Source organism: Rhea americana, unplaced genomic scaffold, assembly GCF_003343005.1.
Source record: "Rhea americana isolate MKP2758 unplaced genomic scaffold, rheAme1 scaffold_167, whole genome shotgun sequence".
NCBI classification, from domain to species: domain Eukaryota; kingdom Metazoa; phylum Chordata; class Aves; order Rheiformes; family Rheidae; genus Rhea; species Rhea americana.
In genome coordinates this window covers 452,634-467,709 of record NW_028185783.1, presented here as the reverse complement: position 1 = coordinate 467,709, position 15,076 = coordinate 452,634, and the positions used below count along the sequence as shown (strand labels likewise).

General features: G+C 40.5%; 1 protein-coding gene across 10 annotated transcripts in view; it reads right to left on the bottom strand.

Annotated features, from left to right (window-relative positions):
• The window catches only part of TRIM2 (tripartite motif containing 2), a 92,837-nt gene that overhangs the window by 34,000 nt on the left and 43,761 nt on the right, over positions 1-15,076 (bottom strand). For 7 of the 10 annotated variants that reach the window (XM_085300643.1, XM_085300636.1, XM_085300635.1 and 4 more), the window contains exons 2-3: positions 7,228-7,409; positions 4,868-5,105 (exon numbers count right to left, since the gene is read on the bottom strand). In XM_085300643.1, coding sequence (XP_085156769.1) covers positions 4,868-5,105; positions 7,228-7,361 — 372 coding nt within the window. In that variant the 5' untranslated portion in view covers positions 7,362-7,409. Of the gene's footprint in view, positions 1-4,867; positions 5,106-7,227; positions 7,410-12,821; positions 12,842-14,426; positions 14,506-15,076 lie in introns of those variants that run through there. The other 3 variants (XM_085300637.1, XM_085300641.1, XM_085300638.1) reach the window with 3 other exon arrangements.

Below are 15,076 nucleotides of genomic sequence, written 5' to 3'. Positions count from 1 at the left end.
CCCTCTTGAGTTCTGACAGTTACTTTGGCACTAAGATACAGTGCAATCTCAAAGTGCACAGAGAAAGTGAGTTAAATAGAGTTTAGAATTTAAATTCTTTACAAAGGCTACAAACATTTGCAGTTAGAACCAACCAAAATGAAAAAAAAAACAAATAGGAAACTAAGTCTTTCTGTATGATCATAAAGGTTCATTTCTTTCAGAGCAGCATCAAAAGTTCATCTTTCTGCCTCCTGACAGTTTAATGCTTATGGTTCAAGATATTTTAGGAAGCTCTTTGATTATTCAGTATTTTTAATCTTTGGATATAATGATTAGATTAATATAAAATTTCCATTTCTTTTTGAATACCTCATTAACAAACACCATTATATTTGTGACAACATACATAAGACAGAAAGCATCTCATTGGCATACTGAAGTTTATGCTTATCAACTTTCTTCCTCTATTCAATTGCGAGAGAATCACCTAAACCAGAATGGTGACAGAAAGCAACTGACTGTATCTTTTGCCTTAGTCAAATTCAAAATGTTTTGAGTGAAGCAGCTTTCATTTCCCATGAAAGTCTTTGGATTATGCCATAGCTGAAGGAGAAAAAAAAGTTAATATTGATATAGTTTAGGTTTAAAGTGTCCAGATAAGCTGATTTCCTAAGATTTTGTCAAGCATTTCCTACTCGGCTAAGATTTCATATATTTTGTTCTTTCACATTTATTTCTAACTACAGACAGGTATCTTCTCCTCTCCACCCACAACATGGGCTTCAAATTTTATGACATTCCCTGAAAGTTTTTCATTTCTTTTAATGTTTTGAGATTAAAAAAAAAATTCTTTGCCTCATCCTTCTTTTCCAACATGCCCATCAGCTGCAATCAGTAGGTTAATACCCACTGCTTTCAAGACCCCAYCCGCTGACTCCACCTTAAACCAGACAAGCATAATTCAGCACCAGGATCTAGCTATAGGCCTACAAATATCTTCACTACTGTAATTTAACGGAGTACATAGAAAYTTTTAAGTTTGACTAATGAAAGATGCATGCACTTCTGAAATAGATTTCACAAAGCCAAGGTACATTAATTCCAGCCCTTCAGAGTTCAGGTCCCCAAAAAATGGCTCTCAGCAATCCTAAATTGCCCTTATCTAAAATCACATTTGAATAATCACATTCTCCATCTTCTGCTTTCTATTTGTTTGAATTAAAACAGCAGTCCAGAGAAAAAAGGAGGCATTTATTCTTTACCAAACCTCTTCCTCATCTCACACACGTGCTCAGTTCCTCTGGCCCAGGACTAGTGTGTACCTTGCCTTTGTATGTTCTGGCTTCTAGAACAATAAGCTTGGGTTACCTGACTGCACTTCCCAGGCACCACACTAAATTTAGAACCTAAGCTTTTGTCCTGTAAAGTGATCRCTTTTACCTTACCCATGCAGTAGCCATTAAACTTTAAACATTTTAAGAAAAAATTTTAAGACTCACGAATTAAACATGCTTACCTGCAAAAAGCAACCCACCAAAACCCCCTGTATGACTTTCTGGTTCCGGTAGATATGACTATATCAGGGACACATTACTCTTTCCTGACTGTATTAATGTACCTCATGAGGCAGGAAAATGTTTTGTCAGTGAAGAGCTCAGTTTATTAGGTCTAATGCTCATTAAAGGTCTATGTCAGACATTCTGACTTTTTTATTTAGCTTAAATGACATACTGAAAGTTGCAAAGTATAGAAAAAATCTAGATTACAGTTCAACGGGATACACAAGTGACATACTCAGCAGTACAGAGGTGAGGGGAAAAGACAAGGTTAAATGGAAATGAATTCACTTCATCAGAACATCAAGTTTTCATATTTTTTCTAAGAGAAGTACAGGCAGTAAGCAGCACTTGCACAAGTTTAGGAAATGTGTTTTAGACAAAATCTTGTATCTGTCAAATTGCCAAGCTATTCTGTTACCTTTTGAGCACAAGTTAGCAAGATATCAGGTGTGCTCTCTTGTTATAGGCTTTAAATTTAATATCAGGTATGCTCTCTTGTTACACTCTATAGGCAGAAAATAGGCACTTGTAAAAGCATGGATCCTGGGATCCAAGCAGGCTTTCACTTGTAATTTAAATAAAACTCCAAAACAGATTTTTCAGAATAGGCACTTGTGAAGAGGCTATACCACTCATTACATATAATACAGTAAATGGACCTACACTTCCACAGCCTTCACCATCTTGGCTGTTCCTCGCCCTACAAGACTGTAGACCAAAATTTCCAAATCTAGATTCTTATACCCAACACAAGCTGCAGGTGTTTGGCACCTCAGAATACAGCTGATCTTATTTTACTGTGTAAATGTAACATAAGAATATACTGCCAAGTTCAAAAGTTCCACGGTATATGTGCCATATTATCCTAATTTCACAAGGACATATTTTCAGGCTCTGTGTTGGGTGAATATGAGTAAGTATCCATTTATAGCTCAAGCATAGGAAACAGTCTCTCATGCTAAGATACTACGAGCTAAGTTTCATTTATCCTAAAAGCACACGATAAGGAAGCTACAATAGAGGATGTGCTGCAGAAGAAATAGGATACACACTCAGAAAGCAAGTGGTGGGAATAAGAGGCCAACTGGAAGAGAAAGCATCTTATCTACAGTGCCTGAGGAGGTTTAAGTTACAGCGAGACAGGCAAGCTAATGAAAAATAACTGTGCATCAGTTTCTACCTATTTTGAATCAGAGAGGTTTAAATGCATCATCACTGGTGAGATTGGAAAGACTTGTTTAAACAGAAGCTAATTTCAAAATTAATATAAAGAAAATCTGCCAATATTTACTTATATTTGATATTATTTTTTCCTTAATCATAAAAATACAACTGATCCGACTTTGAATAGAATTACATCCAAAATAATATGTAAAAAAATATTGAAGAGACGGTTCACTACAAAAAGACTGCCTGTCCTTTGAAGGTATTCTCCTCCAGCTACCCTTTCAGCCCCCTCTCACACCCCGACCCTCCAGCAAAGCTGCTGGCCACCAGGCACTTGCTCCTTGCCACACAGTGCCCTCCCACASAGTGCACCCTGGAGCTGGTAGAAGGTAATTTCCTCAGGCAGGCCCAAGGTGCCTGTCAGCCTGCCCTGCCCACCCTGCCCTGTTCTCCCGAGAGCTTATCTCAGCTCCTCCCATCACAAGGGCTGGTGGGTGCACCTTAGCTTTTCAGTTCCTGGCTTAGGAAGCTTTGACTTCAGGTGATCTTCAGTCTCCCTCCAACCCTTCCAGGGACTTAGTCAGGAAAGGTTAGGCACTCACATCACACTAGCTTTACAAGCCTGCTAGGCATCCTAAGAGGCACGCCATACTTCAAGGTAAGTCAAGTAAGTTTATTTTAGAGGACTTACAAACCCACCTTCCCACAGAARGGAATTCTCAGAGAGGTATAAGGTGGCCCAATTTTAATTATAAGCAAAACAGTTTCTTCTAATGGATTTATTTCAACACATCTAAACAGTCATCAGCAGATAGGGTAAATACAAATCCAGTAACATCTTCTTTCTCTTTTTTTAATGCATTTGGCAATCAAATAGCTCCCATCATCAATGCTGTATCAGAGAAGAGCTATGATTCATTTTTAGGGATCAAATAAAACATAAATAAAACCTAAGAATGACTATATTAATCAATAACCACTCCACATACATAGGTATAGCACACACTGGGGAAAAAAAAAAAAGTCTACTAGTTACTCATTAATCAGTATATAGCAAATCAGTTCTACAAGTCAATCTAAGCCCAGCAGGCCAGTAAGGAAAGGGCACTGAACTTTGATTGCTCCCCTGTAGGAGCAATCAAAACCTGTCAACTAAATTATCCCCATAAGCTAGTATTTAAATTGAGTATCAAATAAAACAGTCCTCAAAGTTCTTAAAATACTGGCACAAATTTMTTGGCTTGCATACAAGCATGACATTCAGTTCACAACACAGTGTGGCTCAGTTCTGCAAGATGGTCTACTTGTGCTCTTGTACAAACCTGGCTGTGAAAGAGGAGTTGGTATACTTACCATGAAACTATGCAGGTTAAGTACTGAAAATGCCGAAGAAAGCAGTGAAAGTAGAGCTGCTCTTGTAATAATACAGGAATACTAGATGCTTATTCAGTTTGGGGGTACTTGCCAATGAATACACGGATATCATTTAAGAGCGCATTGGGCAGGTGGGATGCTAGACAAAAAAGTAGGTGGGTGGGGAGGGGGAAGTGAAGACCAGTAGTTTTCTTTGGAGTCTCCGAGAACTGCTACCTGAGATTCACTTACGCAAAACACTGCAGGTAAACAGAGCTCGCTCTGTTCCTAGACTGTGGTGACCCAAAAGCGTGTTACTGAGGTGCTAGGCATTCTGAGCCAGAATGCTTTCTTATTTGTTACGTTAACATACTCATATGGCTTTTGAAACTGTCTCAGATCTCACTGGTCAGCGTGCAGGTCAGTTAAGCTCACGTTTGACACATACCACCTAAATGAACCCACAGGTTACCACAGCAATAGTTAGGTCTGCAAGGATCTAGTTAGRTCTACAGGGTCTCATCTCAGAGGCAAAGGCACAAGACACTGGGCTTGCAGGAAAGCAATTTTGATCACATGTTAAAAGACAGTATCATCCAAGGTGACTGGTAAGATGAAATAGTATCTTGATTATTTTAAGATGCTCTAAGAGTATTTGAGTATTGTTAATTTTAAGAAGTCATTTGTGTTTTCCGACACATAAAATTATAGTAGTACTGTGATTCCCATTCCTCGCTATACATTTAGAACAAAATATCCATTGCAATCGGTAMATTGTACATATCACAGCAGCTTGTCTCACTTACGTTTCCATCATGATTAGGGCACGAGAGTGGTTTGCCTGCAGCAACAGCAGTAACAGTCTCCAAGATGGAGGACTCTTCTATGCTGTTGTCTGGCGTTCGTTGCAGGACATCCATCAGGTTGGTGATAAAGAAGTTGTTCTGGAGCGCAGAAACCCCTTTCTCTGGCAGAATGGAGGTCTGGCGGCACACGGGGCAAGAAAGGGTTAAGCTATGGGCTGGAATGTAATTCTGTAAGCACCTWTTGGGAAGGGAGATAGAGGGGGAGAAAGAAAGAGGGAAATTATCATCAAAGGGAAAAAGAAACCCCTGAATTTACAAACGGATTTGAAATAGTTCTATCCCTACTTTTAAAAGGAAAGGTRAAGCATATTCTGTGCTTCAGGAGTAAAAATGATCATGGGGAATTTTTTCATTTAAATCTTACTTCCCCTGCCACATGAAAAAAAAAAGATCAATAAGCTGACATCACTGTGAGTTATATGTCTTTCTTTGAGACATCTGTTCTACTGAGAATGCTTTCCATGCTTTGAAAAATCCTACATCCTGCTTTCAGGAGAGCAAAAATGGCAAACTATCAGATCACGTTTGACAGATATGAAATTCCTGTATCAAGTATTCGAGTCTGTCTTCAACCAACTAACCGGTGGCTGACCTTTGTTTTTCCAATGGGCTCTTCTTTATTAACTTGTAGCAGTTCATTAATGTGGTCTCAATRAAACCAATGGAAGTTTTTTCCATTTATTTCAATTAGGAAAGTTATTTGGCAGTTTCCCCAAAATCAACAGAGTTCATTCTGCTTTGCTCTTTGCTATACAGAGATGCATGTCCCATTTTATCGTAGTTCTGTGTTGAGGGTTTTTTCCTCAATTTCTTTTTTAAGAAAAGAAACTAAATCTCACAAAATACAAGTCTGACACGGAAGTTCTGTAATCAATAAGAAATATGATGATCTCACAGGAGATCATCAGAGGTGACAGTGCCCCATTTGGCCTTGAAATCAAGAAACAGCTGCTGGACATGCAACATCTGACCGCAGCTGRCAATTCAATACAGTACTCTAAACACAGGGAGCTTTGCAGAATACAGTTCTTCAGGAGTCTAAGAGGGSAGCAGCGTTACGCCAAATTGTTCATGAGATGCCAACCAAGAAAGCGTGACCCCACACAGCCAGGCGGCTCTCATCCCTTTCCAAGCGCTTTGCTGGCACCACTCTTCATCCTCCCTTGGCATCACTCCTCCTGCCTCCCCAGTGAGGGCCCTGCAAGAGGAGAGCTTAGGCTTTGCAGACCAGCACTACACCAGAGGAGTTCTTCCCACATCTCTCCATAACCAGATCAGCGTAAGAGGATTACAGTAAAAAACAGAAGCTGACCTTAGGATTTAGACACGAACTGAAATCAAGAAACTTAAGACTTGATGGCAAAACCTTGACTTCATTGATTTCAGTGGGAGTTTCACTGCTGACTTCAGTGACGTCAGGATTTGCTGTTCTTCTACAAAGGATCATTTCACTTGATACACTTACAGATCAATCATTTTTCTTGCATCCTATAAAATTAGACATGTATGCTGCAATTCTAACAAAGAGTTAGAAATYTCCTGAACAAAGCATTCAAATGAAGTACCATTTATAATTCTTCTGCTATTCAATAGCCCAAGGAGTTGCATCCCATCATCAGATCAAGATCTCTAGTGAATAATTCTTCAGCTAACTTTTCTGCAAATGATGTATTCTTTCTGCAGTTTGATAGATAATATAGCATTAAAAGTATCACTAGCTATGTTCAATTCACTCAGCTGAATACAGTAGAAGGCAGGCTGCTGTTTTTCCACATGTCTTTTCAGAGAGTTTTTCCACTTCAGTCAACGAAGCTCCAGAATAATGAAGACACTTAATCACTGGCTATTAATAATGCATACATCATATCTAACCCTTGGACATTAAAGGATGGGATAATTATTCTCTGCTCAGTAAATCAACAAAGAAACGTTTTTATCGCTTCTAATTACAGACTAATCAGTATAAATTTGAGACTATTAATTTGAGGTCCAAATTCTGACTGCCACCACTTTTTACACTGGTGTAACAACAGTCATTAGTTTCATTAGATTTATTTTTTATTTACTTTTGCATAAAGGAGAATGTATTCAAAATACTCTGCTGCTGTCTCTTCTAATTGTCCACTATCAATAACAGTCCTCCTCTACACTGCTGCCTCTCCAATCTTCCCAAACTTTATCAAGCCTTAAGGTGACTTTTGCAAGTAAAGAGAAAAGTCACTATTCACTGAAGAAGGCAAAAGCTCTGTGCTAGTTACAAGACACAAATATCTCATTGTAAACATGGGAAAAGATCTTACCTCTCACAGAAAGTATGCAGGCAGGGAAGTACTTTGGGGTTCTTGTAACGGTCCAGGCATATGCTGCAGATCAGAAACTGCTTGTCAATCTGACGGACCACAGGACTTGGGATGTTTGAGCCTTCACTGGCCATCCTAGACCACTGACATATGGGTCCTGTTCCCTTCTACCCTGCACACTGCTGGAAGGGGTGAAGGGGGGGGGGGAAGAAGAAAAATGGCTCATAAATTCCATGAAATAACAATATCAACAACCCATCCACTCATGTTTCATCCCAATGCAGGAATCTGTATTTCTATATAAAAACAAAACAGTGGTGAATTAAGCTTTTAAAATGGTTTGTCACTGTTGAGAGCCTGGGAAACAGTCGACACCTCTTTCCGAGCAGACGTTCTGGAAAGGCGTACTGCCTCAGGTCTGTAAGAGTTACAAGGCTGTCTGGTTTTAAAGACAGCCCTTGATAAAAATGTTCTTGCAACTGTAGGTTCAGCCAGTGCTAACAAACACAGAATTTCTTAAGTCCACAATATAGTTGGCAAAATGCTTAAACTGGAACTGCAGCAGCCACTGTCAAACGGCCATGTCACAGGGWGTTTGAAAACAGTTCACCTAACATTTTTTCCTTATCAGTCCAGGTGAAGCCAAAGATAGAGTAGGTTTGGACTCTAGTAAGCCCCCGAAAAGGAAGCTTCAAAACAAACCAGCCCCAGGGAAGGGAGTGCTCAATTCTGCATCAACAACAGGAGCAGGTGAGRTGGGAATCTTCAGAATAAAATAAACTTGGCATAGAAGAGGCARCCATCTCATTCATCAGACAGGAATAATAGCTGCTCAGAATCAGCAAAGACAGGGTGAGGGATATATGTTGCATGTCCACACAACAAATGTAAGAAGAATAGCATTCTAGGCAGAAAGAATAGTAAGAGTCATGCTTCCATGGCTGAAGTCTCTTCATAAGCCCRGTATAAAGAAAATGAAATAAATGGGAAAGAAAATGTCTACCAGCTGACAATTCAAATTGCAGGCTGTAAGAACATCCAGCAGCCTGGGATCTCCTCCTGTCCTGTAACAAGGCACACAGAAAAATTTTGGTTTCTTCTCAACCGGATGCACAGTTTATAGATAACAAGATTAATATGTATAACAGGATTAATATGTATAAAGAGAAAAGCAGGGAGGACAAGAAAGGAAACAACCACAGAGGAAAGTAAACTGCCTGTTAGAACAGGAAAACCTGCTGGGACAAGCAGAGGCCCCGGTAGGGCAGCCTAACAAGAGCTCTTCACCATGAGCGTTTTATCAAGGTGTGTCGCTCAGGGCTGGAGCATTCGGAGGTGCAGGCTTGCTCCCTGCAGCCCCGGAACCYCACTGTAGCTTCTGCCTGGGCACCCACCTCTGTGGGTCCTGCTGAGCCCAGGGAGGAACGCAGTCGCCTTCCCCTGGTGAGTGGCCAGCCCAGCTTCATTCCTGCACCGGAGAGATTCCTCCTCAGATAGTCACTTCCTCCCTAAACATTTTCCACCCTAGTTTTTAGCCATTCATTTCCATTCATTTYGTATTTGGGTTAGGCCTAGTTTGGCCATCTGCTGCAGATGCTGACTGTGCTTGTTCAAAGGTCACCCAGCTTCCACAGAGATTTTCATGGTCCACCAAATTTTGTAAGTGGCAGTAGCTCTGCTCTCCTTCTGGCGCTGAACGCATAGGCACATGAATCCGGTGGAGCTCAACACACGTTCTTCCTGAGCTGGGCGTTTAGCTGCACAGGTAGGCAGGAATGGTTTACTTGCTCCATTGCACAAGTGACTGTTCCTAGTGTAACGCCGATGATTATGGAACATGCTGTACTGACTCCTCTGAAAACAGATCCCTGCGGATCACCGCTGCACCAGCACCACAGCAGAAAGTTACYCGCAACTAAAATACCCCAAAGCAGTAACTGACAGGTAACTTGATGCATAAAATTTATATGCTGGGCATTTTTGTTTCCATTTTGGAAAAACGGGGTTAAGCTACAACTGTCTTAAAACACAATGTTTGTGCATGAACCAAAAATGTGTTATTTCAGAATTAATCACTTGTTAACTTATTATGGGGAAGGAAGTGAAATAAGTGAAACATCTGCTAGTTTTACATAAACATAAATTAATTTAACCTATTTAAATGCTATAATTCATACACAAAAACCCTAGGAGATCAATTATGAAGCTATGTTACTTTTTAAAAGCTTGAGTTAAAAATAGTTTTACAAAAAAGTGGAACCAAAATATCTAGCTTTGGCAGATGAGAGTAGAAAGAAGAGACTACCAAACGGGCATTAACRTATTCACTAATTGGGCAGTACAACATGGAGATCTTTAGTGATGTATTTCAAAAGAAAAATTATTTCACTATTGATTCGGCTCCACTTGCCTCCCACTCTCCTTCCCCAAATTTCTGAGGAGGAGGGTGTTTAACCAAACAAAAGAGGCAAGAAAATCAGAAACAGGAAGACTTCTTCTCAAAAGCAGTTTCCAAACTAGACATAGGTAGGTTATGAACAATATAATTTTTCATATAGACTAAGCGCAGACTATTAAAAACAAAAAAAAATTTACTTAAGGATACGAAAAAATAGCTTTCCAGTGAATGCTGTCTGTCAWTAAGAAACAATTCTCTAGGAATCAAATAGACGATTCACTATTATTTCATCTTTCTGCCATGAAGAACAGTCACACCAGCAAATAGTGTTTATACAAGAAAGACTCCTGTTATCTGGGGAAAAAAATCGTATCATTAGATCTTCACCCTTGTCTTACATTCCCCCGATCTCATTGTAAGATCAGATTCTTAGTGTTTCATACACAGATCTCATCCTAGTCACTTTAATCTTCAAATGTTCACACTTTTATCTTCATCAGGGAAATAAACCATTTCTGAGAGTTCRAAAATAAGTGCTTTTAATATTTGGCGTTTAGCTGGTTGTGCCTGCCATTTATCCCCTCTGCTTACGTGAATCACGCGTAAACGAATTACAAAAACGCGCCTGAAAACAGAATTTGTTCTTCAAGCTTTGGCCACTACATGGTATAATAACACCTTAAACAAGTGGTTCAATTTAAAGTTTCTAAAATAYGTCATTTTCCAGATTGAACACCTGATTCTGCAATCTCATTCAGCCAACTTCACCTTTGATGCAATCCTGCTTAATGGGATGTAGCTATGGAAGTGATGATTTTGCCCACTGTCTCAGTGCAAGCAACTATATAACCAGAGACTGGGGAGAAGCTGCAAGCTTTAGGTGGTCCTTTTGAATTTGGCTAAAGATAGAACTTATTTTGATTTGTTACAGCGGTAGCAGCAATTCCTCAAAACAGTAACTTAAGTTTCAGAGGTGCTAGCCGTGGGAGATTTAGCAAAGTAATACAATTTTTACAAGAAAAGCATTCTTTTATATAGTAAAATCTTCTGAACTGAGAAACTACTAGAAATTTTTCTGGAGGTTTGTATTGTCTCTCAATCTGATAAAAGCCAGCCAAAGCAAAAGCTTTGAAAGTAAGTTAAGATACAAGAAACAAATCTCCATATATTTGCACTTCTTAAAGCCAGAAGTATATGAAGCATTGCACCAAACAAGACATAAAACCCCACCCATTTATCTCCAAGGAACCCACCCTCGAAACCTAGTTGGGGTTTGCCAAATCAAGTGCAGAAAAGGCCTCTGAAAAGTATACCCTTTGCCACCCACTCGAGGATTGTTATCTTTCCAGCAGTCCCGAGAAGGATGTTGTTCTCTCTCTGCTTGGAGACACGTTTATCCGTTTTCGCTCCCTCTGCTCTACCCAGCAAAGAGGAGCAAACAATGGCTCTGGGAGGCGGCGCAAAGCCCGGCTCCGAGCGGGCCTCCCTGCGGGGACGAGGGTCTCGGGCTGCCGCCCCACCCAAAACAAACCAACTTCCTACAGATTTAGGAAAGCGGGGGGAAAAAATGCTACAGCACAGCAAATAACCGTTCCCACAGAGTTGTTTTAAATTGATAGYGCCATTTAATAGGAAAGCGCACCCCTTCTACAAGTCTCTTGAAGCAAGCTCTGGAATTCTTCAGCAGGAATCGAGTTCTCTATTAGACTCCACGGACCGGCCAAGAAAAAGACCCTGGGAAAGCTTACRGCTGCCTGTTTTATTCCCAGGATTTATTCCTAAAAGAGCAGAATGCTCTGTTACAAGATCCGCTGCTATCACCGAACCCCACCCAGCCAGAACGGCAACGAGACTCAGCCTCAAAGTACAGCCCGAGGAGAACAAATTGCTCGCCGCTTGTTCATCTTCTTCTTATCAATGGTATTCACAACCCAGAGGGTCTATTCATGTATTATGAATGAATAGGTTTCCAATGGCAACGTTTGCAAAGGAACGGTTAGGCCTGGAGAGCCRTAAGAAAGGGTGGGGAACCTCAATAACGTTGCTTCAAAGCTTGGGGGAGCTGGGGGTAAAACTCTTTAAACCAAATACACTGCCTGGCCAGTCATCTTTGGAAAAAAAAAAGAAAAGAAAAGAAAGAGATTCAAGCTGAGATTATAGCAGCCGCCCCAAAAGCAGTCGACACAGAACACATTGAGCAAATTAATAATCATAACCGCCACACGGCCCTCTTGTACGAAAGGCTTGATAAGCTAAATTTGCATTCCTTTCTCTCCCACTCCTCAATCAGCCTGGTGCCTCGTTGTCTAAAGCACAGCAACCCTCTTCATTCTTACAGCATGCAGAATTATAACGAACTACTGGGGGCCGAGACAGAAGGAGCAACCCAGCAGCAGCCACCAGGAATAACACTGAGCAAACTTGAGCATTTTAGACCTACCCATCTTTGTAGATAAGTAGCTTAATCAATGCAGTGCTGAGGATAAAATCCTTGCAGGGACGGAGCGGCGGTTCCGTAGTAATCCAAACGAACAAAACATCATCTGTTAATATTTCAAGCTTAAGAGCCTCATGCGTAAAATTGCTTAAGATTCCCTGTCATAGCACAGTCAATATTAGATGCACAACGTATTTTGTGATCTAAGGAATGATGCTCCATTCCACGAAGAGGACAGGTGGAAAGAAAAATGGAAGAATAAGAGGAGGCCCAGTGAAGTCGTCATGAATTTTTTTTTTCCCCCGGGTCATTTACAAGTGGGAGACCCCTTCAGGATTCAAACCAATCAATCTTTATTTAGCACATCTTTTTCTCACTCAGCCCGTGTGGAAAGACTGCAGCAAATCGGGCAAGGGATTGTGGGATAGGGATGCAGCAGAGAGCTGCAATGAGATTCGCTGGGTTCTTTTTTTTTTCCTCCCTAGTCAGCAATCAGCTGTTTCGAGGCGCTGCGCAGGGCCATTGAATTTGGTCACCAGAATGTTATTGCAGGATTAGCAGGCGGAGACAGCTACCGCTGTGCATCTGGCATGTCAATGCAGCTGAGAAATACATATGCAAATATTGCTCGCAAAACGGAAAAAAGGATTTAACTCGGAAGGGGAGAGTAAATATTACGTAATGTAATTATCAGGACGGCCACCACAGCCGAAGCGAAAGCACTTTCGTTTATAAAGGGAGATAAAGCTTTATACTTACCAATTTCACTCTGACTTCTCCAGCTTTTAGAAAGTGATTAAAAAAAAAGAAAAAAAACTTCCCTGCTCCAACTTTTAGCAGCAACRCAAGACCCCGTCAAACATTCTTTGTCTCTCCAGATGTTTAAAGCAGAATCAAAGAAATCTCTTCTAAAAGCTGTGCTACTGACACACAGACCAGTAGCAGTTTCTTATASGACAGACCTGCGTGTTTGACCTGACTCACAATCAGGGCAAATATTTAAGGTAGCAATGAGTGTCCTCATGTTCAAGGAACAAGTGAATTAAAGCTAACAGTCTGTTGAACTTTTGTGCAAACACTAATGCAAAACTGCACTCTGCTAGTTAACCTATTTACTTATTCAAAAAAAATAAAATCGCCCATCAGTTCAGGTGTTACTAGGCTTTTAGCGAAGGAAGTAAACAAAAGTTTCCTTTCATTGGTATCTTTTAGATCCACAGAGAATGTCAGTAAAAAGCTGCTGGTGAGCACACAGGAACTGCTGAAATAAAGCAACATAAAAATAGCTTTGTCTTCCAGGAAAACAGCCGGYGTTTTTGAAGACAAGGTACTATTTGCATCTCTAAATACAGGGAATCTTTTCTTTTGAAAAAAGCAAATCACATGCAAGTATTCCAACTATCTGAGGCTAACAAAGCATCTCACAAAAAAAGGACACTAAGGTCCATTTGCATTCAGAATTAAAAATGTCAGTTTTAAATAGTAGCTCTGCTAATCTGACTGCATTAAAACAAATGTAGTCAGTTTAAAATACAGTTGTAAGCACTTTAAACACAGTTTCCAAAACACACTTCTCCATTCTCAGACTGACCAGGCAAAAGTATTAATAATCATTTAGCAAGAGGGAAATTTCATCTAATCCTTGTTAAAAATATAGATTCTCTATACACCATTTATATTCCATTTGCAATCATTTAGCCAGATTGGTTTCTAACATCATGCAGTTCCAGCCTGATTCTCTGGCTAATGCCCCAGGGCTCAGGCATGCTGTAAGCCACTTCATAAGATGAAATGAAACATCAGGGCRTGCATACATGTGTGTGCGCGCGCACTTGTGCCAAAATACTGCTCCTCTATTTCCCTCAAAGTGTGCCAAACTCTGTCAAAGAGAGAGAGCAAGGTGTATTTTTTGTTTTAGCTCCAACATTCAGCAGGTCAGAAGCACCAGCAATCTGCACAGCAGGAGTCACAGTTTAGGAAAATGCGGAGAGTTTCAGGCACATTTTGGTTTTGTTTTTTAAACTGCCTAGAGAAGCCCCATAAGGAAGCACGAGCAGCATTCCTCACTCCTATAGCGAGGAAAACCACGGCCTTTTGGTCCTGCCACTTGAACGACAGTACGTTTAAAACAGAAGTCCAGAATAAAACCTCAGAAGCAGCCCTCCCTGAACCACAGTGGAAGGCTTTCAGATAGAAGCAGGCAAACCTTACTCAGCTGCTTGCTTTCTCTTGCTCATTTCAGGTATCGAATTTACATATAACAAAACAGAACGACAAACATTGCTCAAATTACTAATTCCAGTTGCAGTCAGCAGTACAGACTGCATACATGCCCCTCAAGCCAGACCCGATCCCGAGACATACCTCATGGTCAAAGGGAACTGCAGGACTCACAGCTGCAGCCACTCTCCTAACAACCTCAGGCACTGAATGAGAGAGAGAGGCAGAGGGTTGCCTCCAAGTGCAGCTCTCTTATAATTAACTCCTGGAAGCTGCCTGCCAACAGTGGTCTTAACGTTCTGCAAATAAAAAATCTGCTTCTTCAACAAAACAAAGATGTGGTACCGTGGCAAAGAAAATGAGACAGTCATTGCATTTCCCTTGACATTTTCAGTCTTGCATGTTTAATGTTGACATGTGGGTTTTTTCTCCCTAGCGAAAAGGAAATGGATTTGCAGCTCAGTGAACAATCTTGCACTTTACCCCCACAGCAGTTACAACTAGCCTGGTTTTAACAGGTTTATTATATGTGTGTTTTGAGTGTTTTTTTTTTTTTTTTAAAAAAGCTACCTTCCCCCAGAAATTTGCCGCACTCATCTTTGCTGCAGATTTACCAGTGAAGTAAGTTCTTAAGAGAAAAGATACAATATATGCCATCTTCATAGTGACATGGAAAAAAAGTGCTCTGGCCCCATTATCATCCTCTATAATTGTCAAGCTTTTGAATAATCTGTTCTTTTTCTTGCTCCAAATGAAACAAAAATTCTTACTCTTAGAGAGCCCATAAATGGCAG